General features: G+C 39.9%; 2 protein-coding genes across 6 annotated transcripts in view; both read left to right on the plus strand.

Annotated features, from left to right (window-relative positions):
• bin2b (bridging integrator 2b) overlaps positions 1-24435 on the plus strand; it is a 24970-nt gene extending 535 nt beyond the window's left edge. For 2 of the 5 annotated variants that reach the window (XM_031280684.2, XM_036002245.1), the window contains 11 exons: positions 1156-1236; positions 4097-4151; positions 4628-4722; positions 8118-8213; positions 8846-8953; positions 9087-9172; positions 9977-10052; positions 10567-10649; positions 10862-11585; positions 12474-12566; positions 14115-14600. In XM_031280684.2, the coding sequence (XP_031136544.2) occupies positions 1156-1236; positions 4097-4151; positions 4628-4722; positions 8118-8213; positions 8846-8953; positions 9087-9172; positions 9977-10052; positions 10567-10649; positions 10862-11585; positions 12474-12566; positions 14115-14228 (1611 nt within the window). In that variant the 3' untranslated portion in view covers positions 14229-14600. Of the gene's footprint in view, positions 1-1155; positions 1237-4096; positions 4152-4627; positions 4723-8117; positions 8214-8845; positions 8954-9086; positions 9173-9976; positions 10053-10566; positions 10650-10861; positions 11586-12473; positions 12567-14114; positions 14601-24378 lie in introns of those variants that run through there. The other 3 variants (XR_004897622.1, XM_031280706.2, XM_031280697.2) reach the window with 3 other exon arrangements.
• The window catches only part of LOC116036792 (integrin alpha-5-like), a 52472-nt gene continuing 49647 nt past the window's right edge, over positions 23144-25968 (plus strand). The window contains exon 1 of the mRNA XM_031280449.2: positions 23144-23512. Coding sequence (XP_031136309.1) covers positions 23319-23512 — 194 coding nt within the window. The 5' untranslated portion in view covers positions 23144-23318. The remainder of the gene's footprint in view (positions 23513-25968) is intronic.

Here is a 25968-nt window from a genome sequence, read left to right on the forward strand (position 1 = left end):
GTTTAACTTCAAAAATGTAGGCTATACAGTAGAAGCACTGTCATTAGTTTGGGACGATATGAGACAGACTTATTCAAGCTTGTTTTGTCATCCAGCTTCATCCTGCTGGTAGTAGGCTATTAAGTCATTAGATTCCCTGATGTAATAGTAAACCGACTTTTCTAAAGATTGCTCAAGTAAGGGGTTCTTTGGAAGCATTAGATGGGGCATCTCTGAAGGGTCTGTACCTTTTTAGTATAAGATTTACAACAAGTGGGCTCCCAAACAGGGAAAAGCTGCTCTTTCTGAGGATTTTGTTTAATGTGTTGTTTCCCCTTTAGTAGACATTGTGAAATGAGAGAATGTGTAAGCTGTAGCCTATATTGCTTATGAAATATATGGCTCTGTAACTACTGTTACTTTCCTGATAGTCCCGCTATCTAGCTGTGCGCCAAGTTGTAACTCCTAATGAAATGCTCCCAGGGTGGGGAGGATAAAATCATGTCAAGCCTATTTGCTGGACCTCATCGTAACAAAGTGTAAGAACATGTGATACTTGAGAAAAGGAAACGCTCTCTATGCAAGCAGCAAACCATGTCATCTAAGCATTGTCTCTTGTATGTTTTAAACTGTCTACACTACTGTTAATGATTGCTGATGCATCATTAACACATTAGCTTGGACTTTCCCGTTCTAAGCATCATGGTGTTATTCAGTACTGTACAGCTGTGTGTGGACACAGAAGCTGCCACTTCCTGACTGTGCACTTCCTCTCGCTTGCTGATCCTTTCTCACTCAGTTTGTGGTTGGCTTGTTTATTTCACTGCTACGCCTCGAAAAATACAGCTACAGAAGTTTGCATGTACTCTGTAGTTGCTAGACCGAAGCCTATTTTGGGGAGTCAGAGATTTTTTTTTTGTGTGGAAATCCTGGATAATGGGAGCATAGACATGATAATGAGAGCCTTTGTTGCAGATTTAAAGTTAAAGGTCATGCACTGTGGCATTCAGACTTTCAAACAGCTGCATGCAGCGGACTATGAAGTACACTGTAGGCCTAATAGTTTGCCATGTGTGCCTAATTCTCCTTTTTAATTAGTCCGGCTAGTAATCATTAATGCTAGAAACCTATGTCTATGTGATGTTGAAACTTACTGTGACTCTGTCGTCCTCTCAGGTCCTTCAAAAACTGGGCAAAACCATGGAGACCAAGGATGAACAGTTTGAGCTATGTTTCCAGAGCCTCAACAAACAGCAGGTACACCAACATGCCATCTTTTTTTTAAAGGTCTCTCTACATGGTTGTCCTTTGCTGTTCACTGCAAGTCTGAAAAAAAAGTTTTTGCTTTATGCCGCTTTTATACGCCTTACCAAACATCTCTGAATACACCTGTCGTACTGCACCACTGTTTGGTCCCAGGCTAGCCAAACTACCCTAAAGCCTATTGAGAGGCTTTATAACCGTGCCCTAAAAATTTGAGATAAAAAGCCCATTCGATTCCATCACTGTTATGTTTTAAATAAACATAAAACCTTAAACTTTGTTAATCTTAAATACATAAAGTTGTTTTTTAAATGTTTGACTGGACTTGCACCTGAGCCACTTTGTAAATTTGTGAACAGGCTGGAATCCTCCAGATCCACAAGAGCTGCTGCATGTGGAGACTGTAAAGTTCCATTTTGTAAAACATCTTTTGCCCAAAATGTTTTTTCTGTGAAAGGAGCCAATCTGTGGAACTGGCTTCCTACAAATATAAAGACTCTAACTAAAATCTCCACCTTTTTAAAAAAACTATCAAAAGCATTTTTCATACAGCAGCAGCAGTGTGATCATGCCATATGAAATGTATAGCTGTGTGTATGTGAGGTGTGTATCTGTGTGAGTTCGAGTGAATGTGTTTATTTACTACACTTATTTGTATTGCTGCTAACTGGTTTCTGGACATTTTATTGTATTCACTGTAAAAATGTGACTCCTTTATTATTTTAACTGTTAAAAGCCCTTCTAGGGACAGGTGTTGCGAATTAGCCATGGCTATAAACACTGTGATACAGGCATCGGATTGTTCTTTATGTAATAATCTATGTTTTTTGTATCTGTCCCTATTCAAATAAACAATAAATAAATAAATAAAAATAAATAAATGGAGCACTGCTGAGTCTTAAAAAAAAAAAAAAAAAAAAAAAAACTGTTGCCGCTGTTGCGTTGAGATGCAAACTCACAAGTTCAGGCAATCAGCTCGGCCTTGAGAACAGGAAATACTTGAAACAAGATAGAGCTCTTTCTTATTTTTTTATCTATTCTGCATACATACTGCTTGTTATGTCTCCTCGATATCTGTACACAAGCATTACCCTTTATACTAAAATAAATGAGATAGTGTATATGCTCAGATTCAAGAAATTATCCATTTTAAGGCTTAACCACATCCTCATGAACTAACTTGGCCTGGTTTTGGTCTTTGAAAGGATTTAAAATGAGACTAATATTAGAAAGAGAAAATGACACAGTCATCCTTTTAACAAATGAAAAGATTAATTGAGAAGAAATCCAATGCACCATCACACAGTGTAATACACTCAGGGGCTATGTTGCCACTGCCTTACTTGGTCTGTTATGACCATTAGCTTTATGTGCTAATGTTAGCAAACTTTAATTCAATTTCAAGTTTTATTGTCATACGCACAGTAAGGAAACATGCTCCCCTGTACAATGAAATTCTTCCTTTGCTGTCCACAGCATGCCAAAACAATGTAAAATCTACAATATATGTACTACAAATATACAAAATAAAACAATTTTAAAAGGCAGCATGTAAAAAAAAAAAAAAAATAAAAAAAATAAAGCAACAATATTATAAGATATAAGATATTGCTTTATAATGAAAATGACTGAATCAGTACACTGACTTCATGTCTCATTTCTACGTGTGCTACTGTAATGGTCTGTTCATGCCACCTGGGAATATCAGGGACCGCCCCCGTGATTACGTTGTATTTCCGCGATAATGTGCTTCACTGTCTATGCGTGTTCTTCTTCTGTTATATTGGCGTCTGGCATAACAACTTGTTGCATGACTGCCACCAACTGTTGGGGCGTAGCCTAGAGCATCAGGTGTGTGAAAACATGGAGGCCACAATAACAACCTAAATCGGTAGCACATTGTGGACGTTGGCAAAATATATTACATGCATGTGTGAATTTTCGATATTTAGGAAAAGTTTCTCACCCTTCAACACATTTGAACGATTGTCGGCCATGTTTCTGTACGTCAGTTGTCAACAACGCGTCACCAACTCTGTTAGCAAAATCTAGCCCCAGTTTCCCACCTCTGATTTCCACATGAAGTGACGTGAGTGATGACTGGGAAAAATGTTTTTCCGATGCCCATGAACGCACAGTTACACTGTGTTTTAGCATTCATCATTATGTTGTAAGTCAATTGTGGCCACTATTGCTGCTGTTAGGCTAAAATGGCATGGCCTACAGTAGGTTCACGTTTAAGTTGCTCAAGGCTTACAGGTTTTAAATGCAACAACTGTGGTACATATTGGAGGGAAACTGACGAGGAGAAACAGGAAGGAAGTCTACACGCTGACAAGACACACTGCTTTCACTTCACTGCTACCATCACCACATTATTTATTTATTTTATTTTTTTTAAGATAATTTTTTAGGGCATTTTCGGCCTTTTATTTTGACAGGACAGCTGAAGACATGAAAGGGGAGAGAGAGAGAGGGGGGAATGACATGCAGCAAAGGGCCGCAGGTCGGAGTCGAACCCGGGCCCACTGCGTCGAGGAGTAACCCTCTATATATGGGCGCCTGCTCTGCCAACTGAGCTATCCGGGCGCGCACCATCACCACATCTGATGACATTGTGATAAAGATCAGATATGGTGGATAATATGCAGCTCGGAACTTGATGCAGAAAATGTTACACTATACACAATGGCAGCCTGCAGTCAAACAGAAGCACAATGATTTTAACATTTGAGGTTGTTAAGGAAATGATAAAGCATAAATGGCTCGGATTGGCCATAGAGATACCGTTACTGGGTGTCACCGAATTTGACTTTGTTGTAATTTCTGCTTTGTGTTTTGCTTCTGCACACAGATCGATGGAAGTAGGTTGTTTAAAGACGTCAAAGCCTACCATGCGGCAGTAAAAGGTAGGTTATGAAAGCATATGCAACATACATATACATACCCACAGCACAGTGTTAACAGAACGCCACTCTTTGCTCAGGAGAATTAGTGAATAATAGGGAAGTGAATTTCTTCTATTCTTGGATCCTGTGTCTGACTTTTGCAATTCTGTCTGCGTTGCCATGTTGTACAAGGACAAATAAAATCCTGCAGTGAAAATGGCAAACGCAGCATTGCATATGTGATTCATGTGCAAGAAACTGCTGTGTTTCTGGTCTTGTCAGCTATTGCTCCTGCATTGTGAGCTCGAGTCAGGAAGCCCGTGTTGTTCTGACCTTCTTGGAGTGGGTGTAGCAACGTACCACAAACCCTAAAAACAATACCACCACAATGCACTGCGCTGCCGATGCTAGATGATAAGCTCCTTACGCAGTTATGATTTTATTTCCTAGAATTTTTTTTGTTTTTTTGTCTAACAATTTCCTGTTTCTTCCTGCAGCCGTGCATGAGACGTCCAAGCGACTGTCCCAGACGTTGCGAGACATCTACGAACCAGACTGGAATGGAGGGGAGGACCTTGCTGTCATTACAGAAGTATGTTCATAATGTGTTTTATGTGTTCAACATTAATCTGAGAGCCGGTTCACAGAGCCAGGTAAATTGATAAAACCACTTTTAGCACTTTTTCAGCAGGTTGGCCTTATTTTTTTTAGGAAATTAGATTCCACCATGCAGGTGTAAAAACAGCTTGAAATAAGTTACTATGAAAATATATGCATCAAGACTGGAGTGGTCCCCATTTCACCAATTCAATTCAATTTCAATTTATTTATAGTATCAAATCATAACGAGAGTTATCTCGAGACACTTTACAGATGGAGTAGGTCTAGACCACACTCTGTAGTTTACGAAGCCCCAACTATTACAGTGGTTGCCTCAAGAGCAAGCATTAGCAGTAGCTATTGCGACAGTGGCGAGGAAAAACTCCCTTTTTTGTTAGGAAGAAACCTCGGACAGACCCAGACCACCAGTATGCATATATGTACAGTACAGGTTAAAGCAGTGTCAAGTACAGGTTAAAGCAGTGTCAATCAGTTTTTTATGGCTACTTGGGGGCAGAACTCCACAACAAGCTGCACATCACACTCGTTTGACATTTTATGGCCTTATAAAGTTTGATGGTTAACATGTCAGCGAACAGATTCTTCAGATACTTATTTACAGATCCAGCAGCACCATTAGCATTCATTTGGGATCATTTTTCTGGCCAGCTGACTTGTCCAATATTCACTCTCCTTTTTAGTTCTGTTTAGGTCTCAACCAACTCCTGAGGAGAATTTTTGCATCTTTCGCTGCTCAATGCTCCACATATATCCACCAGCTAGTCGCTAACGTTAAAAATGAAAACAAGATGGAGACATAGCCTATTTAGGCGGATGCTGTTTTAATCTTGAACAGTTTACAGTTACAGTTTGACTATAACAAGCATAAATGCTGATGTTCAAAATTAAATGGTACAGTAAAGTCACACTTTTTTTTTCAGTTTGACAAATTTGTCAGAAACTAGTGCAGTGCCCGTTCAAAGCGTGCCAGTTCGTAACGGGCCGATTGCTTGGCTTATGGTATTGCTGCTTGCAGCTTTCTCGAGAACCCCTCTCTGCAAACAACTTCTCACTCGACACTGCACTTCCTTGGGTCCTGATCAATACATCTGACATGACATAGTTGCGTTCCCTAGCAATGCTAGATTATACACGTCATTTGCCAGCAGCTAGCTACATAGGACTAAGCTATTTCCAGGAACAAAAGCGTTCATTCCAATTTTTCCATCGCTAATGCATGAAATGTTTGAGTTACTTACAATGTAGGATTTCCGGTCTCTCTTTGTTTATCTGGGCTTGAATGTACTGTACCACCGCCCAAGTGTGAAGTCGATCGGATGAATGGTTGGCGTGAAAATCTGCAGACGGACAGACAACATGTAATGAAGGAGTTTCCAGTTAAACCAATTTGGACTAATGATAAACCATCATGAAATATTAAAGTCCAATTGAAAAGGAATAGCATTTTGTTTTGCCTGCTACATCATAACTTTCTGCTCTGTAAATCATCTAGTCCTGTGTTCTCCTTTTGAAAATAAATCTTTAATACAATTTTATATTGTTTGCTTTCATAATGGCTCCCCCTAGTTTTGCATTAATTCGACGGACTACCGTTCCGGTGTCCGTCGATGAAGACGGAGACCTTATTTCGATACAGCCAATCAAATCTTGCATAATGCAGTAACGTCAGTGTTCTATCATAAGCAGAGCAGACGGTCACAGAGCCAGACAGCAGACACAACAAGAGCCACACACTGATCAACAACCACGTTAGCTTTCCTGCTGAAGTCTCCTTCTTATCCAACTCACAAACATGAGCACACATCTTGTCCTCCACCTCAGCTGGTTGAACAAGTCACCAAACGCATTCACCGGGGAAAAGTGCACTGCTAACGTCTGTTCGCAGATTAGACTAGATCTTTCTTTTTTTTAATAATAAAAATAATAAAGGTAAATGGTATTTGGACTCCGCTATTGGACCAAATATTTTAGTTGGTCTCGACCGAGTCCAGCACTACGTGCTTTTTTTAAGTTTACTGGACAAGTAACAAGTTCAAGAATAGGAACACCTGTGTTGCTTGTTATTTGTTACAAATTCCATCGGCAGTCCACAATGATCTTGTTCCACCAGAATAACATCCAAAATGTGAAATTGCACTTCAGCTTTATCTGACTTAAGTGAAGTTGCTGTAGGTAGGATTGCGAAGATCCAGGAATTTGAACATCAACAACTTCTCAGTCCCTCCCCCCTTTCCGCTAAAGCCCAAAACAGTCTCCTAAGCCCCTCCCCCCACAAGGGAGAATTAATGTGTGTGCATGAGCAGTGATTGACACGCAGTTAGAGACCCCCCCCCTGGCCCTGATTGGTGCATCTGAACAGGGAGAGGTGGATTTTTGCAAATCGCACTACAGGCTGTAGGTGGTGCCAGAGGAGCCAGATTTTTTTTTTTAATGACCTGCTTCATGTAGTTCTACTGGAACATAGGGTCAGTTTCAGCAAATATGACAGAAAGTTAGTTTTATAAGTCTTACCTACTGCACCTTTTTTAAAGTAAATCATTTGGCCTAATTTGATCCTATAGTGTGTAACTCTGCACTTGCTTTTTGATTATTACAAATGAATAAAGCAAAATGATCATCTTAAAATAGAAGATATACCATCTCTCGCATCAAAAATAATGAACAGGTGAGGAAGTGGTCTTGAAGAGGATTCTTTTTTTCTCTCTCGGTCTTGACTGTCTCTTATTTGGACTCGGTCTCGACTAGTCTTGGACTTGTCAAAGGACTTGACAAAGGTGGACTTGACTACAGTCCTGTCCTTGCTAAAATAATGTTCATGGTTTGGTTAAAATTGTCTAGCATTTAGAGCCACTTGTTACAGTTTATCTGATGCTGGTCTATATTCACGACGTTCCACTTCCGGGATTGCTCCGTTGTCGCCTGAAATTCCGCCGGATTTCACTCTTTTTGCCCGGATGTCCGTTACCGTCTGCTTTATTTGTGTTGGAATTTTAAACTCCGGTGGATTTCTGAGGACTATGGTTAACTGCTCCTCAGATCTCTGCAGGGTAAATCCAGACAGCTAGCTAGACTATCTGTCCAATCTGAGTTTTCTGTTGCATGGCTAAAACTACCTTTTGGAACGTACACGTTCCACCAAAACAAGTTCCTTCCCGAGGCTATTTTTCCCACGGCACCGTGGCTCTGCACGGTGCTTAGCGCCGCCTATGACGATTGTGATTGGTTTAAAGAAATGCCAATAAACCAGAGCATGTTTTTCTCCCATCCCGGAATGCTGTGTGGACTAGCCAGACCCTCCTCCGCAGCGCCGCGGTAGAGGAATGTCTGGCAAAGCGAGACTAATGTGATGCCAACTGTGTATCTTAGAGTGAAGACTTGCTGTGGAACGACTACGAAGAGAAACTAAGTGACCAGATAGTCCGCACCATGGAGAACTATACAAGCCAGTTCCCTGAGGTCAAGGTAACCTGATGCTTTTTAACTTGAATCAGTTCCTGCAAAACTGCATGCAAATACTAGAATGTGCTTCTGAGCCTCTTGGATAACACCAGTCTGATTTTAATGACACACGTGGAGATATCCATCCTCTCACTGGCGGACGACATGTTCACTTAACCCTCCTGTTGTCCTCGGGTCAAATTTGACCCGTTTTCAAAGTTTCTACATCAGAAATTTGGGTTTCTTTCAACCAAATTGCCCAAAAGTAACAAATGGTTCCATGAAATGCTCTTTACAAGTAAAAGTAAGATCAGTTCAATACTATCATTGACTTTTGGGTGTTTTAATCAATTTTTGACTAAGCTTTGACAGTCTGTGATTATCCATAAACATCCCCTGATCTTAACTATCAGTCATAAAGCATACTTTCTGCATTTTTTTAAATTCTAAAATTAGATAAAATTTCATAAAGGATACATGAGGTTTATTGACTATAAAATCCAAAAATGAGTTTAAAAATAGTGATAAGGTGTAAGTGTATACTGGTGGTAGTGGGGGGAAAAATGTCGAAAAATGCTACAAAAATGTGTTAACAAAATGTGTTAATTTTGACATGGGCAGACAACACAAGGGTTAAACTCTTCTTTGTGTTTTAGGAACGGGTTGCCAAACGCGGTCGCAAGCTGGTGGACTACGATTCAGCACGTCACCACCTGGAAGCGCTCCAGAGTGCCAAGAAAAAGGATGAAGGCAAAATAACAAAGGTAGCGTTAGTAGTACAATACACAAAGCACAGAAATACATTGTGTGCAACAAGTGCTGGCTGATGAGAGTGATTTCAAGTTGGAATTTTTTTTTTTTTTTAATAAAAATCTACTTTTGAATCCTCTTCAACAGGCAGAGGAAGAGTTCAACAAAACCCAGAATGTCTTTGAAGAAATAAATAACGAGCTGAGGGAGGAGCTGCCTGTTCTCTATCAGAGGTATGGTTGAAATGAACACGGTCGTAGATAATACTTTGTGGATTCTCATAGTGGAGTTTTGGATCCTGATAAGTACAGTTAGAAAATCTGTGTATGAATGAGCAAGTTTAAAGCTGATGTGCATGGGTCGTGTTGTGTATTCAAGACTAATGAGACGCACCTGGGTTATTTGGAACGTAAGCCAAAAGCGAAGTGTGTGCACATATGCAAATAAGCAATTTAAGTTGTTGTATTATTAAAAAAAAAAAATACTGATGGATATTTTCAGAAACGTGTCCAGTTTTCACCTTTTCGAAACCTTTCGGGTAGATGTTCAGATATTGAATGAGAATAAATCTGAAAACACACACACGTATTCTTTATTATAACATCTCCTATTTAATTCATGCAGAAAAGTAAGATAATATATACTTCCCAGGGGAAATTTTGCCTTGTACATCAGTTTCTGCAGTATTAAATCACAGCAAAAAAAACCCAGATACAAATGCATCCATCAAATGCACATGCCCATCTGCATCAGAAAACATCAATATGTCACTGCTTAATGCCTATATTAGACAGTGGAGAAATGACACTAAATGAAGGGAGAGAGGGATAGGAATGATGTGCAACAAAGACTGGACATAAACTGTGGGTCAGGTGTGTAAATGAGCATTTCCGGCCTGTAAAATGTACAGATGGGATTAGTCCAAGCAGACCTTTTCCAAAATGTGTGAATAACAACATAACTTGGCTTGTGATATATTCTAGAAGGTCATACAAATGAACTGGAAGATAAACTGAAAGCTATTTTTGTCTCTGTAGCCGGATAGGTTGCTATGTGACGGTGTTCCAAAACGTATCAAACCTGAGAGATGTCTTCTATAAGGAAATGAGCGTGGTAAGAGATAACACAGATCCTTTATTTCCTCACACTCATACATAGTAATTTGAAGTACTTAAGTTGGGACTGGGCCGACATGGAGAAAATCAGATATCACAATATTATTGACCAAATACCTCGATGTTGATGTTGTGGGGTTGACAATTGGTGCTTTAAGAAAATTACACAATTACATTTTAGATAAATAATCATCAATAATGTGGATGTAATGACTAAGTGGTTAAAGGCAAATAAAAGAACCTCTAGAACAGTCTGGTAAGTTCAGAAAATGACATCACTTTACTGTAATGCAGTCTTTAAAACCAGGAAAAGACAACACCTAACCATATGAGGATATGACGATATCCAAAATCTAAGATGATACCACGATATCGATATATTGCCCAGCTCTAACTTAGGTGTGAAAAAAAAAATACCATGAAAACTATTACTGCATCTTTAAATAACATTTAAGTATGGGGTTTGTGTTGCAAAATTGGTTTGTGTGCTTATGTTGCACTTTGTGTTGCAGCTGAACCGTGAGCTGTACAACGTGATGAAGAAACTGGAGACGCAACACTCGGGAAAAGCTTTCATCATCAAGGGTCTGAACAGGTACAGTAAGGCGCTGTGGAGCACATGGTTCCTCATCTGTGGTTACAGTGTTCCCAACAAGAATGTATTGTCTAGTAACTGAATAGCACACATACACAATGCTGCCATTTCCGTTCAATATGCTGGAGTACTAATAACACTATTCAGGTAGGCTTATGCAATGCTACGTATAAGTCCAACAATAATGAATGGACTTTGTCTTCTAATAGCAGCACGTCAAGCAAGTCAAAGAAGAGAAAGTCCCTGGTTATCTCCAATCCCATCCCTTGCAACACAGCTTTCCCAACCGACCACGTCTCCATGCACTCTTCCACCGAAAATGGAAAAGACGCCGTTCCCTCTTCCCCTGTCCAACGAACTGAAAGCATCTCTGAAGAAACCGGCCCGCCAGAAGAAAGTAGCATCTCATCCAAAGATGTCAACTCGTCAGACTCCGATCTCAGCTCCAGCGGCGCCAACACACCTAAGAGGCTGTCAGTATGTGACAATGACAACAGCGACCGAAGCACAGGGAGTCAAAGTCCTGAGGAGGTGGACGCAGCGGCAGACGCAGCGGCAGACGCAGACGTAGACGCAGACGCAGACGCAGACGCAGAAGCTGAAGCTGAACTTGCGACAAACCAGTCAGATGACTCCGGGGTGAGTGTACCAAAGTCAGAGGCGGGAAGTCAGGAAGCATCCAATCCCTCTGATTCTGCAGATAGTGCCCCACAGAGTCCAGAGCAGGAGAATGTGAGTGATCCACCCTCAGAGAAGGCAAAGCCCAAACCTGTACCGGTTCCTGCCCCTCGCGTCTCCTTCCACTCCAAAGAGAGACCCCCCCTCTTACCCGCTAAGGAGCAGGAGGAGACGGACGAGGAAGCATCAGTCAACCAGGAGACAGCTGACTCAGGCCATGACTCCAGTTCCCACAATCCACCAGGCTTCCTATATAAGGTACATGACTATGATTAAAGGAAGACTTTAAACAATTCGGTAATTTAAGTTTATTAGCTTGCTTTCTGATGCTGAGATGGGAAGATCCATCTCATGTCGTGTCTTAAAAGAGTGCTCCACCAATTTAGCATTGCACTCCTATATAAGAGTCTGACTGATGACTGTTTGGAGGAAAATAGGACCAAAATCTGAGATTTCGTCTTTTATTCAATGCATTATTAGTTGTCAAAACCTGCCTACGTTACCCACAATGTAAAAAATTCACTTCTTTCTAACTCTACACCCCCAGATTTTTATTTTCATTTTCAAACTTGTAGTTTGCACAACATTTTTTCTCAAGTGCAGCAGTACTCCCCAAAACCTGTAAACACACTTTGATGTGTACAATTGGTGGAGTTCCCCTTTAAGTACAGAGCTGGAGTCAGTATGTTGGCTTAACGTAAAGACTGGACACAGGGGGGAAACAGCTAGCCAGGCTAAAGTTTAAAAGCTAGGCCTACCAGCACCTTTTTAAATTAAATTAATATTTTTTTGTGCACGATGATGATGATGAGCTTCTGAAGTATCTGTTGATTTCTACCTCCACTCCAAAACAAAGGATGTGAAAAACATTGCCTTTTTAGTTGCTCGCAAATTTAAAAAAAACGGCTGTACTGAAAAATAGTCCCTATGAAAACTTTTGCAAGTGTTTTCTCTGCATATTTGTATGTATCCATATTCTGTATCTTATATATTTGTATCATATGTCTGCAAAGACTTTTTTTAAATCTGTGATTACCGCTAACAAACTTTGTTTACCTCCATTGTATTGAGATGGAACAAATCTCAGATATCTCCAAACCTGGAAACTTTTTTTAACTTTTTAAAACTAACTTTTCTTCACACCAGGGGGTGGCATTAGAGAGCCATGCAGCGTCTGAAGACGGCCTGCTCCAGTTTGAACAGGGAGACATCATCCTGGTGCTTGCTGACACTCAAGAGGTTTGTGTTATTGTAATTCATTTATTTGAACAGGAACAGTGCACAAAAAACATTAATAGATGTCTTGTGTCAGGTTGTAGCAAATTGCTAGTTTCCGCCCGTAGTCCCTGGGCAGGTAGATGGCGCAATAAAATACAGACAAAGTATTTACAGTATACAATACAGACACATAAAGTCATAAAAATCTACAGACATTATTGTCTCCCAATCCCGCCCCAAAAACACACAGTAATGTAGCACATCAATTTACTGGTGGGAGCAAGTCTGCTTTGTTAACAACCAATGCTTTGCTAAGCGTGAAAATGAGTGCATGAAATTAGCTCTTCCACTGATTTGAAAGGAGAATGTGTGCGTTCTTGTACAGCCGCGCTCACTTTCCTGTAAAGCCTGCTCCTTTTTGTGGATTGTGGACCTTTTTTTCTTGAACCTGAATATGTTGTTTAGACCAGTATAATGTGAGGATTTGTTTTTTTCTCTGTTTGAGCCATGTATGCATCCTGCTGGTGATGCACTTCATCACGCCCGTGTTCTTTTTCTTGTTGATTGATGCATTTTTAGTGGTGTCAGTGGTCTGAAAGCAGGAAATGTTTCAGATGTCTAAATTATAATATCTCACCCAAACATCAGGGGCCATGTTCACAAAAGGCTCAGGAGAAACTCATAAAAATAAGCCGCATGTCCTTTTCAGTTCAGCTAATAAGGATCCAACCAGCTCACCAACAAATCAAAACGATCCAATAACACCGGAGATGACCGTTACTCGCTACTTTTTTGATACCATACAGGGATGGTGAACTTGGAATATCTCAGCTGTCTGTGAGAAACATTCATTTATATTCTACATTTGACACGTTTATTAAATGTACACTAAATAATCACCAAATGATGTCATGGCCATCGAAGGATTACCTGTCGATGTGCTAGAATTTCTCTATTAAAGGAAAAATTGTTCCGTCAAAAAACTAATTTTTAACTTTGTTTCATATGTGAATCTATTTTGATAACAATTAAAAAAAAATTATTTAATTAAATTTAAACTTGAATTAGATTTTTTAATTATTACATTCATAATTTAATGTATTGTAAATTCTAATTTAATTTTAACATTTTTATTTGATTCCATTTTCTGTTTGAGTAGTTTTCAAATATTTTGATCTGATCCAATCTAGTTCCTTTTCAAGCTCTTATGTGTTGATGAATATATATATATATTTTTTCTCACATTGACTGACACAGACCAGTCACATGTCAACCCACTGTGCAACAGGGTCAACCCCGTCCCCTCTCTTAGCTTAGGGGTCCTCTCTGGCTCTCAGTAAAAGTGACTCTCAGCAGCTTTGTGAAAGGAAACTATCGGAACTTTTAGTGCCATTCGGACTTCTAATGGTACTAAAAAGACAGTTTGTGAATACACCCCCAGAATGTATTGTCTGTCCCCTAGAAAGCAGGAATTCGCACCAAAAGTAAACACTCGTTCACAAAGTATCTGATCAGAGGGTGGATTTGTTTCCTTAAAGTCTGACATGTGTTACATGTGGTGTCTCGCAGCAGGAAGGCCTGGTGAAGGGGATCAGGGAGGAGAGCTGGAACCAGCACAGGGAACTACAAAACCACTCTGGGATCTTCTCGGAAAAACTCCTCCGGCCTGTTCAGGCAGAGTGAGGCAATAGTTGCTCCTCGGTCTGTAATTCTGCCTTCTTCCTTTTGAGCAGTTGGTGACTCACACACTTCCTTCACACATACACACACCCACACACAGAGGGAGTGAACCCATCTGTTGTGGGTGCAGAAGCTGTACAAACAGATGAGCACAAGTCCCACGTGGTGCCTCACATGCTACGATGTTGCAACTTGTGGAACAAAAGTGACCGCGCTTTAGAACCTTTTGCAAGTTTGGATTGTTAGATGTTACAGTATTTTGCTCTTTTTGTATTTTCAAAGTCTTTCTGTGAAACACTGTGAAGCAAAAAATGTTTTTTATGCAGATGATGCAATGATCTTGTGTAAAATTTCCAAATAAAGTTCTAAAATAAAGAGATGTCGTCCTTGTATGAAATTCTGCAGATGTGAATACAGTAAGGATTAAATTGTGCCATTTATTTAGTTGATATGGGAATTTACTAATCTAGGAGAAGTGGGTAACATACAATACATGGGATTTGCATTTTGTAAATACAGGAAATTGTTGCTGCAAGACTGCAGATAAACAGCCTGAGGTTGGGGAAAACTACAATGATTCACCACAATGGAATGTGAAAATATTGTCAAGACTTGGTAACTGGCCTGATACACGGTGAGGAGTTTATGGAAGAAAGGTCTGTCTTGTATAAAAACATACTGAGCTGGGCCTCACTTCTAGTTTGGCAGTTGTAATGTGTGGAAATCAGAACCTAAAGTGTGTTGGAGTTTCTACATAGCACCAGATGGCCAACTGGTTGATAATAATAATTCATAATTTATTAATTTCGCAAGGGAAATGTCACTCTGTTGTTAGAACACACATTACACCAGTGGTGTAGTCTACGTGATACGCAGGTATACGGAGTATACCCACTAAGAAAGCTCCAGGATTTCCATATACTCACCTAAAAATGTGCAATGATACCCAACAACACAGTTTTATGACAGAACTTTCACGCGCCGGTATCCACCCTTCACCGAACATTTAAGACAAATATAAGTAGCCTATAGGAAAAAAATATTTATTTTTATTTATATATATATGTGTGTGTATATATATAGCCTATACACTACACCACTGCATTACACACAGGCTTGAAATACACACACATGCTCAGTACCTAAACATGCACATAGGATGCCTTGGCAGTACCCAGGAAGTGAATTAGTAACCTTCCTCCACATGTGAACTTAACCCAGTGACCCTCTGGGTCGCTACCCAACTCCCGACAGACTGAGCTACAGCAACCCAATGATGTGGTAACACCAAAAGGGGGAGTTGAAGGGCAGGATACGGATAACTGTAGCTAGAAGGCAGCTGTGTATCATGGGGTTGTGATTGGCTGGTTGGGTTTAGGCTTGGGTTTGGTGTGGTTACACTTACGGTCAAAGAGCTGGGTCTGTTAACACGCCCCCACTTAACCAACATCACAATATCGCACAAGACTAAGAAGGGTTGATGACCATTCCTGTGGTACTTTACACCACTCGACTGTTGAGTGAACAGCATGCAGGGTGTTAGAACACTTGATTATGGTTGATGGTTATTGTGGAGTCTCCTCTATAACATTTAAAAGTCCTAAGAGATCCAAGTGGTGGAAAGTATTGAAAAATACTGAAATTGGTGATGCCAATTTCCCAATGCAGCCGCCCATGTTAAGGGGAGACACTACACTACTACTATACCTCAAAATTTAAAAATTGCATGAATTCTGCATACATTATTGTCATTGCAGGTAATTGTAATTTAAGTCAACAACTAGGTATGGTGACTGAGAGCTGGAAACCAAGTATGTGTGTGTGTCGGGGGGGGGGTTGTGTGTCAAAATGTGTGTTGGTGTGTGTTTGGGTTTGTGTGTCAAAAATGTGGAGTAGAGGAATACTGTTACTAGTAGGAGTTGTACTCTGATGGAAGTATGAAATTACACAGTATGCTGGTATTTGTATTACTTCTTGATGGAAATAATAAAAATATAAAAAAAGAATAACTTGGAACCTCAAATTTTCAACAGATTGAAACATTCAAACACAATGAAGCGGAGAAAACATTTTCTTTCCAAACAACAGAGCTACGTGTTGAAATTGACCGGAATTCTCCTTTAACACAATCCTAAGATATTTACCATAATCACTATTAGTTAACTCACAGCTCACACGTTTTCAGGTTTATGTCGGCATGGTCACGGGTGGATATTTCCTTGGTGCTTCTTATCAAAAACAGAAAATCAAAGTAGTTATGCTGCACTTCCTTTCTGAGCATACTCCATTCTCAACTTGCTTAGCAAAAACATTCTTTCTGTTGCAGTGAAAATGTGCCAGTGACTGATGTCTGACAGAGATACCAGACATTACTATAATTTACTGTGGACACTTCACAGCGGAATATTTTTCAGGCAACCTGTGGGAATAGACAGTGAAAGATCAGGACAAGGGCAACAACACACAAGTCTCCCCTTCTGATAAAAATCAAACAGTAACTGAGATTGTGTTATTTATAGAGTTGCTCTGTCACTGAGAGGTTAATATTGAAAAGTGATATTCACAGTGGTAGACTCTGGGCTGTGCTCCAATATGAAAATAATGCGTTGTTGCTTCTCTTTTTCTCAATGAGGGGCCTTTATCTGGGTGAACATCCCAGAGGCCTGTTTCGTCTCCGCTGGCCTCTTGCTGCACGGCTTATTTGCAGCGTGAGAATGGTTTTCATTCAATAAATGATGTTAAAAAAACATTGCTTCTCATACGCCCATTACGAGAGGCCCCTCACTGAAGTGCGCAATATCTTTAACATAATCACAATCACATTTTAAATAATAAACTTATATTAATTGTTTTTTCTTTTATAATCAATACTAATTGACATGTCTTGTCAATTGCCACTTGTCTTTTTCTCAATGCTTGTTTTGCAGTGTGAGTTTCCCTCTTGGGAATAGGCACGTAAGTCACACAGGGCTAACTGCTGTAGTAGCTCGGGTCTTTTAATGAGTAATGTTGTGTTGACGTGGCGGATGAAAGATAAACTTGGATAAGATCCCCTGGAGAGCTATAGAGTTTCAACCACTGCCCCGTCACATTCCTCGCCAGCCAAACTTTCACTGCTGTATGTATGCTACGCAAATGCATACGTTTCTAGTTCTACAGTTCATACCACTCTGTACGTATGAATATTCTCAGCAAAATTGAAAGTTCACTCAGACTTTGACACTCTACATAGATCCATGAACCATGAATGAATAAGTTAGTCTCTGTGGAATAGAAGAGGGGGAAACTAGTATATTTATTATCTTCCTGTAACGATATTCTCTTTCCTCGTTCACAATACTCAGGAAGATTAGAGGTCAGAGGAAGTCAGAGGTCAGCAACACAAAACCTTCTTGGAGCTGGCCCTGCTCAACTACACTTCAGCACGGTGGATGCTTGCTGACACATGAGTTTGACTCTGTATTCCAACCAACAACACCACCACCTTTTTGGGCATTGAGCATGCATTCTGCTTAAATAGTACAGTTTTTAGGTCACACACAGCTGTTTTGTATTTGCTACCAGTTTTGAAAAATGTATTAATAAACCTTAGTTGAAGATCTTTTTGGGGGCTATTTTGGGGGGCAGTGCAACAAGCTGTAAACATTGACATACTGTATTATCACCATGAAGTTGTTTTGGCAAACTGCTAGCTAACGACTATATGATAGATAACATTAGCATTGATTTAGAGTTGTCTTTGTCTTCCACCAATATTCACTATTCTTTTAGTTCTGTTTTTGGTCTCTACCAACTCCTAAGGGAAATATCCGGCTCTTTAGTGCTTCATATGTTGGGGTCAGCCCTATGTTCCCACATCCCAATGGTCCCACAGCCCTATGTTCCCAAGATTTTTCTTAAAATTAGGCCCTATGTTCCCACATTTCTAGGACATTTTCAAAATTAGGTCTTGTGTTCCTACATTTCCCTTCAAGAGTTAGGGTTAAGGTTAGGGTTAGGGTGGGTTAGGGGTTAGGCGAACATAGGGCCTAATTTTGGAAAATCATCTTAGAACTGTGGGAACTGTGGGAACATAAGGCCTAATTTTGAAAGAAATCTTAGACATGTGGGAACATAGGGCTGTGGGAACATAGGGCCTAATTTTCAGTGAAAAAAAGTTCTTAGAAATGTGGGAACATAGGCACATATGTTAACAAGCTAGTCACTAACTTTGTCATTTGGTGCTGCGCAGGTATAGTGGGTTTATTAGAGTTTTTTGCTGCCTGCTGTTGCTGAAAATGAGGTTGACGACGGTGGTAAGAGTGAACCAAAACATATAATTTGTGGGTCATAAAACCTAAACAATGAGCTAAAAGATGCTAGAAACGCTCCATGTGGAGCTTTTAAAAAAATGAAGGAAATGCATTCATCACATTTGATTGACATAATGCATTTTGGTGAGAAACACTTAATGTAAACACAAGTTTTGCTATCCACTGACATTGATCCCTTACCCCCCTTAGCCAGCATAGTTGCATTAAAGGAACACGCCGACTTTACATGAGACACAGCCATCTTCTAACCGTAAACGAACTGGGAACTATATTCTCAGAAAGGCGAAGCACTGCTACTCTCTGCTCCTCACCACGGGGCTTCTCAGGTGCTGCTAGCAAATCACTCCGCCCAAGTAGCAGAAGTAGCAGTGCTTTGCCTTCTGAGTATATAGTTCCCAGTTTGTATATGGTTAGAAGATGGCTGTGTCTCATGTGACGTTGTTATTTGTACACGCTGTGACTATACAAGTCACAACATGTAAATAGGAAAATGTTGGCATTATTTAGTCACTTATTGGGAGCAGTAGGCTAGTTGGAGCCGGTTACCTCCAGGATCTGTGCTAAGTGAGGCTAGCGGTGGGGGCGTCAGACAGAGTTACGACACGCACGGAGATGAGAAGGGTATGTATGGACTTATCTAACTCTGGGGGATACGGTGAATAAGCTAAAGTCCCAATAAGTTGGCGTGTTCCTTTATGTCATGATCCTAGTATCTGAACCTCTGGAGGCACACGTTAGTAGCCATGTTGTTTTAATTGTGGTAATCCTGTGGCTTCCTGTGTGTGTAGGTGGCCTCTGTGCATGTATGTGTGTGGATGGAAGAGTGCTCTTTCCTCTATCTTTCAGTGGTCGAGACAACATGCAGACACTACTAGGTGTGTGTTATGTCTCTTATCACCTTTACTCTGACATAATGTAGGCCGTCTGTGTGAGTGATTGTGTGTGGGGGTTGGGAGGTAGTTTTGGCTGTGAAAGGACATAAATAAAATCCCCCACATGGCTGGCGAGTTGACCAGTGGAAAATGAAACCCTTTAAACTTACCACGCCTCCACATAGCAAAATAATTGCAGAAACGCTGAAATAGGTGTTCCAGTGTGCTTCTTTACTCAGACTTTTCCAATTAGCCTGCAGATGTAACTATAGCTCAGCAGCTCTCTGAGCTTTTGCAGTTTCAGCCGGCTCCTTGTAGCTTGGAACATGCTCTTTTTCCACAGTTTTGAGCCAAATCAGTAAAGGTCACCCGTCTTTACTTTTTCCTCTTTTCTGTCCTGAATAACAAGACTCCATGCATCAGACAGTATTAAATTCCTTAGAAATCTGATTGATCTTTACATCCGCCAAGGAGGTCATGTTTTTGGCTCGTTTGCTCTGTTTGTCTGTCTGTCTGTCTGTCAGCAGGTTTACGGAATAACAACTGGCCTGATCTTCGTGAAACTTCACGTGAACACCCACCCAGATGGAACGTTAACATTGCGAGCATGGGCATGCCTTGGCAGAGGTCTGTGCTCTCCGAGTACCCTTCTAGTTCTCAAATGTGATAACTGCCTTTGGTTTGTGAGCAAATGTTCACTGTGAAGTAGCTAAATTAAGAGAGACAACAATGTACAGACTCCATGTCTAGTTCCACTGTTTGACCCTCTGTGACTTTATAGCTGTCCATCCAACCAGTCAAAGCTGAAGCTTCCTCAGCGCTGAGTCCCCATTTACAATTTTGAACCCTTAGTAAAAGAACGGGTGCTTGATTTGGACCAGGGAAAGTATTTGTATCTGACAAGTACATTTTAATACACAGTCATAAGGAAACAGCAATTTCATGGTGTATTGAGACATAAGGCAGGAAGAGACGGCTCAAAGGTTCTGTAAATGGTAAGTGCCATTGAAAAAAAAGAAACAGTTATTAGGAGTGAAGAGACAATACCTATATTGCTGTGGCTACATTGGTTGTTGTGTGTTGTTGAAGTTACAGTGACGCTGCAATATTGAAAACCAGGAAGAACCAAAAGTTAATTTTTAATTAGACTGTTGATCATTACATGTGTTTTTATTATTGCAGGTTGTAGCCCAGTCCATTCACTTTGAACTTGCATTATTTTTTGGCCACTGGAGACAGTGACTGGACCTAAGACTTGAGACTTATACACGTGACTTTGTCTCTTGTGTGCCAATTGTAGTCAATCATCAGTCAATGGTATGCTTTGGAACGGTTTAAATGAGACTTGTTGGTTTAAATTAATGCTAAGTGTACATGGCTTTTGAAAAAGAAATAACATACTTGTTTTTTTGCTGTCCTTTGGCATACGATTGCTCATTGTAAAGATTTTGATCAATGCAAAATCAGCAGTTATTTCACCAGGTGGCAAAAACCAATCAATAAAACGGTGTTAGGTCTGAATGCAGCTGGAGACTATCTAAAAAACCTGGGGCAGCACAATAGACTGTAAAAAACTAAGCATTAAGAACTTGTAAGGAATGGTTGTTTAATGTTGCAGTTCATATTTCATGCCAATAGAGGTCAATAAACGTAACGGATTGCTTGATCTCTTTTTAATCAGAGTTAAATAGGCGACTTATATGGCATATGGTAACGTATTTCCTTATCTGTGTAGTTGTGTCACAACTATGGCACTAACTGTAATCCAACATTTATAACCTGAAGCTTTTGATTGGTGGAGGCGGGTGAAGGCAGGAATCAAGACATTCATTCAAGATAAAATGATTGGTTGGATTACAGATAACAAATATAACGTCTTTGCTGTGTATAATAACTCGTCGAAATATGAGGAAGTGTCCATTTAAATCAGCTAGAAATGTTGCTATATTTTAACTTATTCATGAAATAAACTAAAGTAACACCCAGCATCCAGCACATTACTACATCAGCTGGCATTTGTTAATTTATAGGGGGAACTTACTGATGTATTGTTAGCTGCTACAAGGCACAGTGTACTGCCTCTGTGTCTGTTTTTACAGCGAAAAAACTCTCTTTGGCTACGTTCCTGTTGCATTTGGCAGGTAAAGTATCCTGACTCACAGCCCTTCAAATGTGGGACCCCCTTTTCCTATATGCTACGCACACACACGCACATGCACACGCACACACACACACACACACACACACACACACACACACACACACACACACACACAAAACCATGAGGCAAATAATCACGTACTGTATGCGCTTGCCTGTCTGTCTGTCATGACTGCAAGTTGAGTTCCAACAAAGTGATGAGAGACAGAGCTGAAGATGGATGTCTGTGTTTCCAGGTTTAGTCACACTAAATTCTGTCTTGACATGTAGAGTATGTTAGAACAAAACCAGGAGATTCTGACAGTAAGCACCCAGAGAAGATTTTCTTGTCTTTTAAAAATGCGGCCGTATCATTACAATCATCACTGTTTCTGCAACTAAGTTCTTATTCTACCTCCATTTAACAGACACAACATGTAAAACATTTAACTACATGACATTAATGTCAATTGCTCAGAGTATCAAAAGTCAAATCTTTCATTGCTGCTGGCTTAATCACAGTTGTCTGATGGGAATCTGCGATGGAAAGTAGCAAGCTATACACAACTATTGGCACACAAGAGAGAAAGTCCCATGTATAAGTCTCAAGTTTTGGCTATAAAGCTGGAATGAAGTCCCATGTCAAGTCCAAGTTCTAAACCCTGTGTTTAGAGTCCTAAAAAGTCACTAAAATTAATGCAATTTCAATGTTCAAATGCAGCAATAAGAAATGCTTTTCAAAATGTGTGTTTATTACTTTCAAACTACCAGGTATATAACATGTTGATGAGGTGTATGTGTATTGCTGTCCATTTAGATTTTACAACATCATTGTTACATACAAATGTGATAATCAGGTATCATCTGACATGCACCTTTTCCTCCTGCTCCTGTGAAATGACTGGCTGCTGTCAGACTGATTCAAAATGTATGAAGAATGACTTGTTCTTCTTGGAAAAGAAGTCTTTTTTTTTTTTAATCTTTGGACTCGGGGAGGTCAATTCCAAGTCAAAAGGGTAAAGTCCAAGTAAAGTTAGGAGTCACTGGTGTTGTTCGAGGTTGAGATGTAAATAAGTCACCAGATTCATGATCATCATTTTGATTAATTGACACACTGTTACTTCAAAGCAGCTATAATCAATATTTTTTTTTTTTACATGCTATCAACTGACAACGTGAAATCAATTTGTAGTGTGAGAGGTGTTTTTGGTAGTGATGAAACTACAGAGAATTGATAGTGAGTTGCAGCTCATTGTTTAGCTGTATAGCTGCAATTTACTTGGCAGTATATTCAGTGACATGAACACATGGGCTGTAATGAATAAAATCAAAAGAAAATGCACAAATAGTAGAATTTAACATGTATTTGTGATAGAATGATGAGTTTGCATATTATATTATGTCTGTATCCTTTGACATTAGTCAACAGACTGAAATGTTGCTCTGATAGCTATTTGTGATTATGTGTCTTGTGTTTTACGACATTACCACAGTCTTGCTTCTTCAGGGGACCAGACCAGCTGTCTGGTAATATTTAAAGCTCCACCCCAAATGAGGTTGCAATCATTCCCCCCTCCTTTCCTCTCTTTCCCTCTCTCTGACTCTGTCTTGCCTTTCTTTACATTTCACTATGCACTCTGGATCAGTACACCGGAGCTGCTGGAGCTGAGGGGATTATACCAGTGTATGATCACTACATAAGGAACAGTACGGATGATGCGTTTTGCGCTTCAGCTATTCAATGAAAGAAGAAACGCGCAAAAGAAGAGATGGGCACCGTTCCTGGACTTTCACCTACCAGAGGAAAATGTTGTCATTACGCCGTGTTGGCTGTACCTGTAGTGGTGGTTTTGGTCCAGCTTTGCGCTGCTTTTAACTTGGACACGGAGGAACTCGTCGTTTTCACCGGGCCACGGGGAAGTTACTTCGGCTATTCAGTAGAGTTCTTCAGTAACTCATCCAGGTAAAGTCATTAAATGCAGCATCACAGCTTGATGTTCTCATTTACTTTGGCAAGTCAGTGGGAGAAAGTTTACAGCATTCTCTGTAGTTCAAAATCACTAATTTATTATTGCCTAATAGGCTACTATAGTATTATAGGGAGTAGAAAGACTAACTGGACTCTACAGCGGTAGTGGAATCACACTTTTCTACAGTCTTACCGGGTCTATGACTGCTGACGGCTACTTTACACAGTCACCTTTCATGTTATTCTCTCTTATGGTATCCTTGTGATATTATAGCCTACTAGGCTACATGGTTTCAATTTTTTAGTTGAGTCGTTGCTGCTAAAGAGTCAGTTATGTTCTGTTTTTAGCATTCAGTTAAGTGATCTTGTCATGAGGGCTGCACGATATGAGGAAAATGTCAAATTGCGATTATTTGGACAGATGTTGCGATTGTGATATGATTCACGATATTGGAGGGAATGATCAATTTTTTGGATCATCATTCTCATTTTCATCGAAACACAAATACAAATGTACTATAGTCATGTAGTGTGATTTTTGCAAGGATCTGTACCAAACAAAGATGTTTTCCTTTAGTCTGTAGGATGGCATTTGTTGGCCGGGATGTCTCTGCAACCCCACAATACTTCATTCAGAATGGTTAGACACATATTTTGCCTTTAACAAATATTGCACCCCCCTAGCGATTTGGATATTGCACTAGTCCATATTGCGATAAAATTGTGTCATTTATATGAGCTTACCATACTATAGGCCTTTATTTAGGGATTTTAATTTGATACAACATTTTAAAGTGTAAGAGTAGTCTGTTCTGTATCACTCATATAGGCATACATCTCTCTCTCTCTCTCTCTCTCTCTCTCTCTCACACACACACACACACACACACACACACACACACACACACACACACACACACACACACACACACACACACACACACACACACACACACACACACACACTGGATTCCAGCCCAAGTGTGATTGGAAACAGACATAAAGTCTGCGTGTGATTCAGAGTAGAGGGGGTTAACCTATAAGCAAAGTGAGAAATATGCCTGTCTTCTTCTAAATATATACTAAAAGGACAGTTGGGGTTTCCTGCTGTTTTTTGTTGTTGTTGACAGATGAGGAACTGCTGAGTGAGAATAAGTCAAAGATCAAACATATTCTTCTTCCCTTACATACATCATGTACTATCACCTGCTTTGGCACATTAAGAAAACTCTCCTCTGGGCACTAATGTGGAACACACACAGTCATAATCCAAAAGTAAATTGAATATGAATAAAGTATATCAAGCTGATGGCTTTATGGTTCTCCGTAATTGGCTGCTCATAGACATTTTGTACGCCTCATGTAGGCTATTATTACCATTACATTCGAGTCACGGGAGCTATTTGATATGACAAAAAATATACTATATGTGATCTACTAATTTTATTGGTATATGTATATTGATGTTACATTCCAGTATTTTACATTTTAATACAAAAAACCTAGGCTTTTGCTTGTGTTTTAAGAAAGGACATAAAGGAAACAGAAGCAACTTTAGAAATAGGTTACATTTTGTTTTATGTTGCGGCAGACTTCTGTTAAATTCTCCACTCTGAATTGAGGCTTAGAGAACACTTCATGGTTAAAGTGAGACTATATTATTTGAAAAAAAAAAGATACACTATTGTTCCTCTTAAAACACATTCATAAGCCACACGAAGCACATTTCCTCACTTGAATACACTCTGGGCTTTTAATGCCTTGGTCTGGTAAGAAGCTTTTGGTGGCTAATGTTAGCAAACATTAGTTAACTTCAAATAGATAATGCTATGAGATTGTTAGCTGATTATAATACTCAACTTCTGTCCTTGAATTGTACTACTGTTACTTTTAAGAAATGTTTTGCTTTTCACCATCTTTCCATAAATTGTCACTTGCTGCCACAGTAGCCATTATTCAACAAAAAACTACAATAATCTCAATTTAAAGCCATAGTGCGTATTTTCTGTCGCCCCCATGAGGAATTCTAAGTAATGACAACAAAATTGTCGGCGTGTCCACATGATACAAGCCTTCCGTGACCGCGCACCCCCACCCCTCCTCCTCCTCCTCCACGCAGTTGCTAGAAGCCAAGGAGGACACGGAGGATTAAAAAAACATGACAGACTTTTCAGAAGAGGTAATTATCATCACTCGAGTTTCTGCGCGCGAAAGTCACCGGACGAAACAATCTTCTGAACATAGTCATACTGAGAAATACAGAGAGAGTTGTGTGGAGCTGATAGTCTTAATTAGCTTTGTAGCAACTCATTTGGCAACGGCTAGAATGTACGTTCATTTATATCAAAAAGTTACGCACTAAAGCTTTATGTGAACAAACTGTTATCTAGCTAGTGTGGTGCCTTAAATAGTAAATGCTGTGATGCTGTATGAAGAGGAAGCAGGCTCAC

The sequence above is a fragment of the Sander lucioperca genome, chromosome 6, assembly GCF_008315115.2.
Source record: "Sander lucioperca isolate FBNREF2018 chromosome 6, SLUC_FBN_1.2, whole genome shotgun sequence".
Taxonomy (NCBI): Eukaryota; Metazoa; Chordata; class Actinopteri; order Perciformes; family Percidae; genus Sander; species Sander lucioperca.